Here is an 11338-nt window from a genome sequence, read left to right on the forward strand (position 1 = left end):
GTGGAACTCAACCTGGGGGAAGTGTTGCCTGTCAGCAGCCAGTCAGATTTCAGACTGTTGCAACACTTGCTGGCAAAGTGATGCCGAGCCGAATGCCTTGAGAGTTTATTATTTTGGTAGATGTTTGTGACTCTGGACTTAATCTTTACTGGGCGTCTACTTCATCTGTCTGTCAAGACTGGCCTTAAATCGAAAAGTTTGCACAGATATTAGGAACTATGATGTTTTTACCTCCTCTGCCTTGTGCCTTTTACAACACTTGTCCATGCCGATTAATCCCAGATATGTAAGCCTGCTCTATCTGTATATGCGATACTGCTGTTTTAACTAATCATGCCCTGGTCACAATTAAAGTAGATGTGGGTGATAGCCCACCCCGGCACTCCAGATCATGTATGCTGCTGAGGACTTTGTGTCCCATCAAACTGACTTTTTTAATAGCCGTTAACTAGACTCCAGATGTTTCAGCATCTGTTCTTTGTGAGACTTTGAAGGCACACATCAGAGGGGAGAATTATTTCATATAATGGTTATAAGAAAAATGTTAGGCTCAAGTATAAAGCGCAAGACCCGAGCTAACACTATTTGGTGGATTGGATTTCGCCATGTCTCACTGACTGAGGCCTGCAGACTGCGAGTGACACTTACTCCAGTCGCGCACTGCATCGCATTCGTACCTCGCACTTCACTCCCATGTGAGCAACACACACACTTTTTACTCTTGGGAACTGCGCAGATCTGCTGGACAGCTGGGATTTACTGCCTTGCTCAGGGGCATACCAACTGTGGCTGTTGAGGGGACGAGTGTTTGTTCACTTCCCAAATCCAGGTCATAAATGACCATGTCATCGGCTCTCATTAGGAAGCAACTACAAGGATCTGAAAAAGTGTGAGTTGTTTGGTGTTACATAATGTTGTGTGCTTCTCAGAAATTTCTCCAACAAAATATTACCAAAGCCCCTGATGCTTTTATTGAACATTTTCCTGTTAGACTGAGTGTTATTGGTATCAACACATCTGATGATCTACGAATGTTTTATTGGGTAAATACATACCGTCTGGTACAGATAAGCACAAATTGTGTTATATTGTTACAAATTTGATTTGTTAGCATTCCCCGTTTTGTCTCATTTTCTTTATTTGCCTCACATCACCCCATAAACCGAGTTACAGGCAGCTCTTTTTTTCTGTTCACAGGGAGATCCTGAAAATTGATAAGAGACTTGTCTTATTACAGCTCACACAGCCAAGATCCCTATAACTTGAGAGTTTTTAGTCCCAGAGACTTTCATTTGATCAGGTGCGTGTCCATAAATTCTGCCAAATTTCAGCACTAAAGGCCACGATGCCTTGACTGAAACCAAAAAGGTGGGAGGTGGCCGAAGTAGGACAAAACAAAAATGGAACAGAATCTGTTGAAATCTGGTTAAAAGTAAAACAGTCAATGGACTGAGACCAAATTTGTCTTCAGGATTTTCGTACTAAACATTTATAATGTTAGCCCAGAGCAGAGAAAACATCTTTGCTGCGATCGATGAGAAGTTTTGACATTGACATTTGAAAAGCTTTTTCCTTTTCATTAGTTTTTTTCCCCTGACAACCTTTAAAGCTCCCCGATAATGTGATCTTAACTGAGCAAAAGTTCTATTTCCATTCTGTTTGACTCATGAAGCTGATCATTGATTGCCATTGGATGCACCGTTTGCCAAGATTGATTCATGTTCGACACTGACAACCCACTTGAAAACTATCTGACAAGGACTAAGTGTGGTGTGCAAAGCTGTTTTTACACAACAAGGAGCCACACAACCTTGTATTTTTCAAGTAAAGCTCAACCACAAAAACAGAATAAGTCCATTTGAACTGAGGTCACGTTGATACTACAGTATATGACGACAAAGCCTATGTCGAATGTGTCTTTATGGTTTGCATATTCTCTCCAATATCCGATTGTCTTTTTTCTTCTTCGAGTTTGAGGAAGACCTTTTCGTGTTCTGTTACAATTGTATGTATGACTGCACATCACATCAAATTTCACTTGTGCTGCTCAAGGGCCTTTGATGAAGACTTGTGTGAAAAAATCCAATAAACAAATTTTTTTGCCCTCAAAAGGGATTCTTCAAAGGAGATGCCCGAAAAAGCTAACAAGTGCGGCTGCCGCGTCCCAATGCCACATGCTCCTGTTTCTCCAACTATGTAAACTGTGGGATGTGTAATCAGAGTTGTTTAATGCAGACATCTGGTAAAGACAGCATCACAGCGCTGTTAAATATTTACAGCCTGGCTACAGTCTTTCACCTCATGAAGAGTCACCATCTGGGATGAATACCGGGCCCATCTCACTCGGCTCTAACCAGGGAAACCACTACTATCTAAAATAAGCTTAGCAGAGGACACACTGAGGACTAAATGAATGGCTGAGCTTTCCCACTTGTGAAAGGAAAATGAAATGAAAGGAAAATGTTACAAACCCCCAAATACCAGCAGTGGACCTTGAAAATCTTTCCTACAGAGAAATAAATGCCTTCTTCCTAGATAACTGGAATTCCTCCCTGCGACGAACGAGTTGATGGTTCGAAACAACTGAATGTCCAGCCAACGCGCCACACGCAGCGGATCGTTTTCCCTGCAAAAAACTGTTACACAACCGGTGACATGTGAGCGAACCGAACAGGCAACGCAAAGTCGAGACCTACACTCGGTCCCTTTGTACTGATGAAATTAGGGAGTGTGTGGTGGTGGTGGTGGGGGCTGTTGCCAAAGCCACAGACAACACAGTGAAAATTCAATCAGCCCCGCTGCCAGAAAAGAAAACACATGTGAGAGCAGGCCTGGCTCCGCTCCAAGTACCAACTGCCCCATCTAAGTCCTGATGAATTTACATCAGCCCTTGGGGCTTTGCACCTGCTGGTGATCCAGTTCATTTTCCGTCCACCTGCTCCAGCACACTGACTGACCCGTCTCTGTGCATCCAGCCTAAGCTTTGAGCATCCACCTCTGTACGCTTTAGGAGGGAGGGGAGGGCCACTGGAAACAAGACAAATTGGGTTAAATGTGTTTGTTTTCTTAACGACAATGAAGGTGAGATTCATTGGCATGCCACCACCTCCCGGATGTGTTCACCTCAACATTGGCCAGGTGACAGACTTCATAAGCTTATACCTTTGTGCATCTTTTTTTTTTCCTTCTTCTTCTTCTTCTTCTTTCCTCCGGGAGGCTGAATCACGCACATGGGAGCGCCAATTCAATGCATATTCGAGTGATAACGGCGCAGGCAAACAGAGAAAAGGAGAGAAAAGTTCGTGACAACCTACTGTGCAGAAGTTGCCCAGGAACATGCCATGACAGAGCACAGGCGCAGAACCTGACACCGCGATACGGGAACAAGAGGTGAAGGAACACGAGCTGCCTCCGTGCGAGGAATGAAAACAATGCGTTGAAGAAGCTGCACTTTTATTCACGTTCTCTTTCTGTCGGAATTATTGATTTTACCTCATGCCCCTCTCCTCCTCCTCCTCCTCCTCGGCCGGGGTCCGGTCGCGGGTGGCCGAGCGAGAGCAGCGCCGCCGGGTCAGCCAGGTCGCCGCCGGCGAGTGTCAACATGGAGTCCCGCTTCTGGAGGATAATTTCCCGTTTGACCTCGGAGCGCAGGTCCAAGTAGCAGACGAGGGTGACGGCGTGCAGGGACAGCGACAGCAGGAATAATCCCAGGAAGACGACGCTGCCGCTGCGGCCGCTCCTGCACTTCTTGCCGCACGTGCAGGGCGCCGCTCGGGGCATCACTTTGTCCGGGAGGTCCCCTGCGGGTGAACCGTCGCAGGCCATTGTCGGGACGGTGCGCGAGTCAGACGCTCGTTTATCTCGGCATACTCGGCTCGTCGGTCTCGCGCGGGCCGCGGCTATTCGTCAGACTCATAGGTGGTGCGGCGGCGGCGGCGGCGGCGGCAGGTCGCTGTGCAAACTTCCTCGGGTATCTGTAGTAACAGTGGAGACCCGCCCACCTCCCTCGCGATTGGTCTGGGCGACAATTACGAGCCCGGGCCAGAGGTTCCTGTGGGGCCGGCTGCACCAGGTGCAGCAGTCGAGCGACACCTACCGGACAGAGCGGGCCACTGCAGCGCCCCGGTGGATGCTTATGATGACGAGAGGATGATGTGAGAGAGGCCAACTCTCTTCTTTATACAGTTTTAGTTTTTTGTTGTGTGACTATTACCGGGCACATTCCGTGACCTTCTCCTCCGGTGATTTATTTTCTGCTACGCGAGTGTGAATCCTCACGTGAGTGTGAATGCCGTAGACTGTTTATGCGTGCGCTTTATGTGTTTCAGGCTTCGGGACGCTCCATTTTTCATGGGTGTGCTTTGTTTGGCACTTTGGTTTTGTTTTGTGGGTGGCACACGGAGCGGTGGTCCCGTGTGAGGAAATTGATTGGAAACCCTGGTAAATACTGCCCGGCGTTGTTATTGGAACAGAGCGGGCGGTTGATGAATCCATCACATAATCAAAGAGTTGAAAAGAGTCGCAAATGATATTCTCAAACAGACTACATATTACATAATTGTTTCTAATTGCATCTGGACCCTGTCAGGCTCGGCAGTGTGATAGCCGGCCTGGAACGGGCGTCAATGTCACGGTGAGGTCAGCACCGCTCTGTGTACAACACCATCAAATACTCTAAACACGTGTCACTCAGCTCCGGACTCGGGGAATAGTTTGACATTTATGTTACCCAAAAGTCAGGACAATGCTTTAACAAGATTGAATGTGGCACTGCGGTCTCCACGGCTCCGACATCCAAAGCCAACCTTAGGTTTGTTCCTTTCAGATGTTAGACACTTTGATCTCTGAAGCAAGGAACCAGAGGTAGCCCGTGGATCGGTCTGTCCTTGAGGCTCGGGATGATGAAACCGATGCACTGTGCCGGCTGAAACTTCATGGCTTGATGGATCGTCGGCTTAGATTAGTTTTCAGGGCAAGTGCCTCATAACATTTGTCTCTATTTCTTCAGGACAAAACCTGACATTTGCGTGTGCCTGACCTACACAGAGGTGGCCTCTTTCATGATATGAGCTCACGCTGACATACACTGAGTAATTGCCGGTTTTTCGTTTTGCTATTGTGGAAGGAAGTAATGGAGAAGGATGACTTTTTGTGGACATCAGAAAAGGGTATTTCATCACTTTGAAAATGTTTCTTGCATGAAGTTAATTACTAGACGGAGGAGAGCATCTACTACTACATTCCTCTGTTGATTCACTGCCACTGCACCACAGTCCATTTATCCTCAGCATGATCAGCTTCATTCCTCCAAGTCGTGCAGAAAAAAAAAAGTGATTCTAGTCAGCTGCCACTGAAGGGCAGCATTGCCAAGCCATAAATCAATAACGCTGCATACCAGTGTCCTGATGAACTTGGACTTAAAACAGAAAATAGCCTCATATTGGTTGTTGGATGATTCAATTTAGACACATCTTGTATTTTATGATCTGTATGTAGAGCATCATATATATTCTCTGTTGACTATTGATCTCAAACTAAAGTGTTCCCAGGAATTAATTTTCTCCATTGTCGGAGTGTAAGATAGCTAAATGGAAGAGAGAAAGACTTTCAAAGTAACCCGCATAGGGCATGTGACTGAGGGCTCAGCCTAAGCATGTTTGCCACGCTTTTCATCCAGGCAGCAGGCACAATGACTTTGAGAAGCAGATCGTTCAGGACTGGAATAGTTTGGCACATGCATCTCCCATAATTTCAACCCATTTTTTTTAGAGGAAAGTCAATGTTTATATGTGGAGTAGCTTTAGGGTGTTTCCTCGATCATATTTCATTTTAAATCGTTTGTCATTGTTTTGTTTTATGGGGGGGGAAGTGGATGTCAGGCGGCCCTGAGGTAAAGGTCAAACTTGACATAATGCCACTGTCGGAATTATGTGTTTCTGATTACACAACACACAAGCCTGTGCCAATTAAAACTCCTTTTTTTTCTTGCATCAAATAGAGAAGGAATAATTCTTAGAACATCCCCTGGGCTTCAAATGCAGCATTCATATATGGTGTGCCACTCTATCCTCTCTGAGCTTATAACAAGATTTAGAGGCTTTTCCTGCCAGATGATAGAGTTTTGCAGGAGGATATAGGCACACTTCTATTTTACCATGGAGAGCCGAGTGGTGGGCTGATGCTTGTGGCTCCAACAAGCTGTTGGAAGATGATGGCTGCTTGGCCCCAGCGAAAGAGCTGCTATCTGTGAATCCCTCCTTTCTCCTGTGCTCATTTTTTTTTTTAAAGAGCACAAATCAAAACCAGCTGTCGATTGCCATTATTGAGATTCACACATGAGCTAAAGTGATTCATAGCTAATAGAATAACACCATCGCATATCAGAGTAGATTGTTTTAAACCTCCCAGCTCATACATTACTTCCTCAGGAGTCGTTGTTTCTGCACATTGGATTGCGGAGGTGTAACCTTGGCTAATTGATAGGCTGTGGTATTTGATTTCCTACCTATAAATCTCCTGTAAATTGAAGCATGTCTCCCATTTCCCTGAACAATGATTAATTCAGTCTCATTGCGGGTGTCTGTCTTAAGAGTACTCAAGATCGGAGAGCTCTCTCTCTCTCTCTCGGTCTGTCTTTTTCTTCTGTGCTGGCTGCTTCTTTTTATTTGCATTCACCTCGCTCCCTCTGCGTCTTTCTGTTTGCTGACTGTTGTGTGGAACGCCGTACATAAACGCCATGGGTAAACTTAATTGATTTCCTCTTCAACTCCAGACAGAATTGGTGCAGTTCGGTGGTGTCTTAAGCATGCAGAGGGTCGTTTTGTGTGTTTCCTCAAGGCGACCATGTTCAGGGGAATCAGCAAACAATACCACTAAGAATTGGATTTATTCATCAACTGTCTTTGTTTTGATGTTATTCTTTACACATTTTAGCCCCGACACAGGCGGGAAACAAGGGAAATATGTCCACCTGATGAATACTGGTCCAACTCCCACTCTCCTTTTAGCTCTAGAGTTTGGTCTCCTGAGGGAAATACAGCCATTGTGCTGCTAAATGTGTCCGCGCTAGTCACTAATTTAATCTGTGTGCCATTTGGCGTTGCGCACATTGGGTTTATCAGAGGTTTTACACGGAAAAATTCTGCCCACCAAACGATACTGTGCAAGTAGCGAGACAGAACCGAAACTGTAAAATTGCAGGCCATAAAGACCAGACCAAAACTGTGAGACACTAAAAACTGTCTATACAGACTCTATAATGGACACAGAGTCATATTAACGTATGCAGCTTTACGATCAACCTTTTGTGTAGTTCCTCTTTCAAATGATAAAGATGGCAGTGTCTCAAGGTGAACGCTCAGAACTATTGTTGTGTATCACCAAAAAGTGCACATGACCGATGCAAGTTAAAGTGAAACTGTGAAAAGTTCCTGACACTAAATCTTTCATGAAACTATGCCAAGTATCCTTTCATGTCATATGCAAAGTGTTCACTGTTTCACAGGCAATTTATTAAACAGGCATATTTTTTGTGTGCCTCGCCTTAACAACTCAGCTGTGCTCTGTGAGAAAACCTTGTCTGTTTCACTGCAGCACCATCAGCAGAGACACGATTCCGTCATTGTCATCAATGAAAAGCAGAGGACCTGCGAGACACACACACAACGCACATGACCCAGAGTGAAGAAGAAAGACGGAAAGAAAGAAAGAAAGAAACAGGCTGTGAAAAACCCACAATGCTACCTGCTCAGCAATGAGCCGACAAAGTAAGCAACTAGTTGGTGAACATATGGAGTGTTTATCAGTCAAACACCCAGATATTTCCCTCAGGAGGTCTGGTGGCCAGAAACACGACTCCAATGCTAATGACACTCCATGAATGTGTGCTCCATGCACCCTCAGTAATCGCTGCTTTAAAGAACTTAGTTGAACGTGTCGGGAAACAGTTGCCAGCAGATATGGAGCAGCTTGAGTCTCTGTTTGGAATCATGTTTCTGGCCACCTGGTAATGCCAACATGTTTTTGTTTTTTTAGATCTGTTTTTGGTCTCCACCAGCAGCCTCCAAATGCTCCATTATCAACCAGTCACTAACTATGTCCAACTGAGTGGCCCTTTCACATGTGATCCATCGTTAATATAAAAGTATTGATTACAGCAACCAATATTAATCAGCATATGATTCGATTGAAGTGTTATATATTATATAGAGGCAAGTTAGTTTAAGGTTAACAGCAATGTGGACAGAAAAACGAATTTCACAAACTATGAAGAAGAAACTCTGCATATATAATGTTTTCAATTATGTTTTATTTTTAATAAAACATCATAAATGCAGAGTTTCTTCAAAATTTAGAAAAAGGACAAGTCAAACATCATAAGATATTAGGGGGATTCTTTGAGCCACTCAAATTCTTCATGCTTTGCTGCCAACTCCTTCGTCGGAGGAATGTTTACATTTTGAGTTGTTAGGCATCAGATTGCTCAGTAACCCACAGCAGGTACAGTGATAGAGATAATCCAGACTATCTTCCTGTTGACACTTGTATATCCTGGATGTGCTATGAAGCTGAGTCCAATACAGGGGTGAAATACGAGTGAGGAGCATGTTTATTTCAGCCTTTATATGTGCCAGGATGATGGTTTACGGCCTCTCTGCTCCCTGGATGTTTTCCACGTTGCTTGTTGCTGAGGCTCATGTGAGGCTGCCACCTCTGAGAGCACAACCTCTGCCAGCATCAATAAACAGTCACCACCCATATCAAAATCTCTAAGCTAGACCCACAGCATGATCAAGAGGCACACCTGAGGTGAACCCAGAGGTAATCTACCTTTCAGCCCATTTGTCCGCGCTGCTCCCTTTGTTTATTTATCTCTCTGTCTTTTATGGTTTACTGCCTTATATTTCCCCCCTGGTTTTAAAATGGGAGGAATATTTTTGCAGTGTAACCCTCACTGAATTCTCAACCATATCATGTCATGATAATCGAGTACTCTCGCATGCCAGGGTTTTCCATTTCCTACCTTGGACCTTGTGACCTCAGTCCATTTCATAAACTGCCAACAGTGCACTTTGTCACCCATCTTTTTTTCCCGTCTGTCTCCCTCAATTTCCCCCTTATTCTCAACTTGGATCCCCGCTTCCCAGCACAGACATTGCTGGGAAGAAAAATATCCATTTGCTCGGGTCAGTGTTTTCATATTGGGACAAGAAAAGGGAAGAACATCCCACAGGGTTTTTTCCTTGCTAAAGAGGGCATGTGTGTTGCCTCCAAGTTTTTTGTTTTGTTTTGTTTCTTGGGTGGGGAAAATATCCAGCGAGAGCCTATACTCATATAACACATTTGCTGGATCTCACTTAGTATGTAATGTGATATTTTCTATGCAGGAATCCCAGTGAGTAGAGATTACCATGTTGACATTCAGCTGTCTTTACAAAGTATGTCTTATTTTTATAGTTTTAAAAAACATCATTGCTATCAGTTATGATAACAACCTAATCTAGAAGGGATGACTCTGTTAGATGGGTTAATAACTACGTGTGCAGGGCTGTCACATAAAACATTGCGAGACAATGAGTCCATGGCAACAGACTTGTGAAAGATCCCCACCCATCCCACAGAAGAGTTCATCCAGACTGAAGTCAAAGTTCCTCTTTGTAGTTGTTTTATGCATTTTTGTAGTTCTTTCATATCCATATAAATTCTGCATCCCTTTGTAGTCATTTTACTCTTTTTGTTTCATTTTGTTTCTATCTGTTGTCTTTTTCAGGCTGGGTCTGCCGGGCCCCCTCATCTCCCAGGTCCCTAGACTGTGCCCGGTCGGCCGGTTCAGCAACCCGCCCCATCAGGTTATATTTCAAAAAACATTGGCCGCACAATCTTTTCCAACAACTGGATCCACAGCCTCCCACATGCTGTTTGTATGTGTCTGGGAAGAAATCTGGTACACACGACGTATGTGTGGGGTCCGACAACTTGGCAGTGGACCGATGATTTACGGTCTGTAATACATCCTGTGAAGAAGTAAAGTGCATGCCATCAGCATGACTGCATGGGGTTTGTGCCAGCATAAGGTTAAAGGCCCAGAAATGAAAGGTTTTGTAATCAACGAGGAAAGATGAACCTTTATTAACAGTTTTCCTTTGCAGCTTAGTCATTGTGAAGTCACCTTTTCGACTCCGGTCGATAAAATACCTACTCCCAAGACAGGAACATCTCCAGCACGGAGGAGTTCAAAGCCTGGATGAACATCATACATGAGCACCTCACGTGTGCTACTGTTGGGAAAATGTGCAAAGGTTCTTTGAAAACCCTTTGCCTTTAGTGTTACCAGTGCCTCTCCTGCCTTCAACACATACATTTATAAATTTAAATTTAAAGAAATTGAACAAAAACCACTTCACACTCTCTATATTCTCAGACTGCAGTCTGAGCTTGCAAAGGCAGTGGTTATTTATAGATGACGGTTTTCTTCACGAGATGTATGATCAGCTAAATTAACAATCCAATAAGTAAACCTTTGTTTCAGATTTATTACAGGTGCCATTATACACGGGGCCTGAGGTTGTCAATGATTTACTTCAAACTATTGAAATTTAATGCTGCCAAGTCCTGAAAGCCTGTTAGTGAACCGTGTTGACCTGAATTCATCGCAGTGCATCTGTGTGTCAGAGCATCACTGCTCGTCTGATTTGCAGTGTCTGTGGCAACACAGGCTGAAGGGAACATTGGAAATGCAGCCTCAATGATGTCAGTCAGACGATGTTAGCCCCCACAAAGTGGGCTTTGACCGGACTGCACTTTTTGTGCGTCATGTAGTTGTTGTACTCCAAAAAAAATGTTCAAATTAGGTAAAGGAAAACTTATCTAAGCTATTTTCACACATGGAAAATGTTTATAAAATTTGCCGTTCACTTTTGAAGAACGCAGCAGGAGATTGTCCAGGTCAGATGCATTTCCAACAGCAAGAACATTTCCACAACATTCAGGCAAGCGGTAGAGAGCCCCACTCACTTGTTTTGAATCTTTTGGAGATTTTCCTGCTGTATTATCACATGGGCTCACTTGGACATCTCAAGTACATTTTACTAGGGGGCTGGCAGGAAAAGTTCTGGAAAATGTGCAGACTTCAGTGCATGTCTGAAAGCAGCTCTAGTCATCAGTAAATTCACAACCAGTGACAGTGTGAGAAAAGGTATTTTCCCCTAGAAATAAAATCAAGAAAATATGAGCTTGACTTTCATGTTCCTTATTCAAATTCTAGCAGAGAGTTTGAAAGAGTTCAAAATGTTTGCTCCGACTATTTCAGTTTGACCTTGAAAAATGGCCCCAAACCACC

At 44.2% G+C, this 11338-nt stretch overlaps 1 protein-coding gene and 1 long non-coding RNA gene across 4 annotated transcripts in view; one reads left to right on the forward strand and one right to left on the reverse strand.

Annotated features, from left to right (window-relative positions):
* Positions 1 to 5947, reverse strand: part of eda (ectodysplasin A) — a 13800-nt gene extending 7853 nt beyond the window's left edge. The window contains exon 1 of one of the 2 annotated variants that reach the window (XM_035650462.2): positions 3493 to 5947. In XM_035650462.2, coding sequence (XP_035506355.2) covers positions 3493 to 3825 — 333 coding nt within the window. In that variant the 5' untranslated portion in view covers positions 3826 to 5947. The remainder of the gene's footprint in view (positions 1 to 3492) is intronic. The other variant, XM_035650461.2, reaches the window with a different exon arrangement.
* LOC118319811 overlaps positions 1 to 10394 on the forward strand; it is a 27859-nt gene extending 17465 nt beyond the window's left edge. Inside the window, exons 3-4 of one of the 2 annotated variants that reach the window (XR_004796103.2) lie at positions 7594 to 7766; positions 9770 to 10394. This is a non-coding gene — a long non-coding RNA (uncharacterized LOC118319811). The remainder of the gene's footprint in view (positions 1 to 7593; positions 7767 to 9769) is intronic. The other variant, XR_004796102.2, reaches the window with a different exon arrangement.
* Positions 10395 to 11338: the final 944 nt, after the last annotated feature.

The sequence above is a fragment of the Scophthalmus maximus genome, chromosome 9 (assembly GCF_022379125.1).
Source record: "Scophthalmus maximus strain ysfricsl-2021 chromosome 9, ASM2237912v1, whole genome shotgun sequence".
NCBI classification, from domain to species: Eukaryota; Metazoa; Chordata; class Actinopteri; order Pleuronectiformes; family Scophthalmidae; genus Scophthalmus; species Scophthalmus maximus.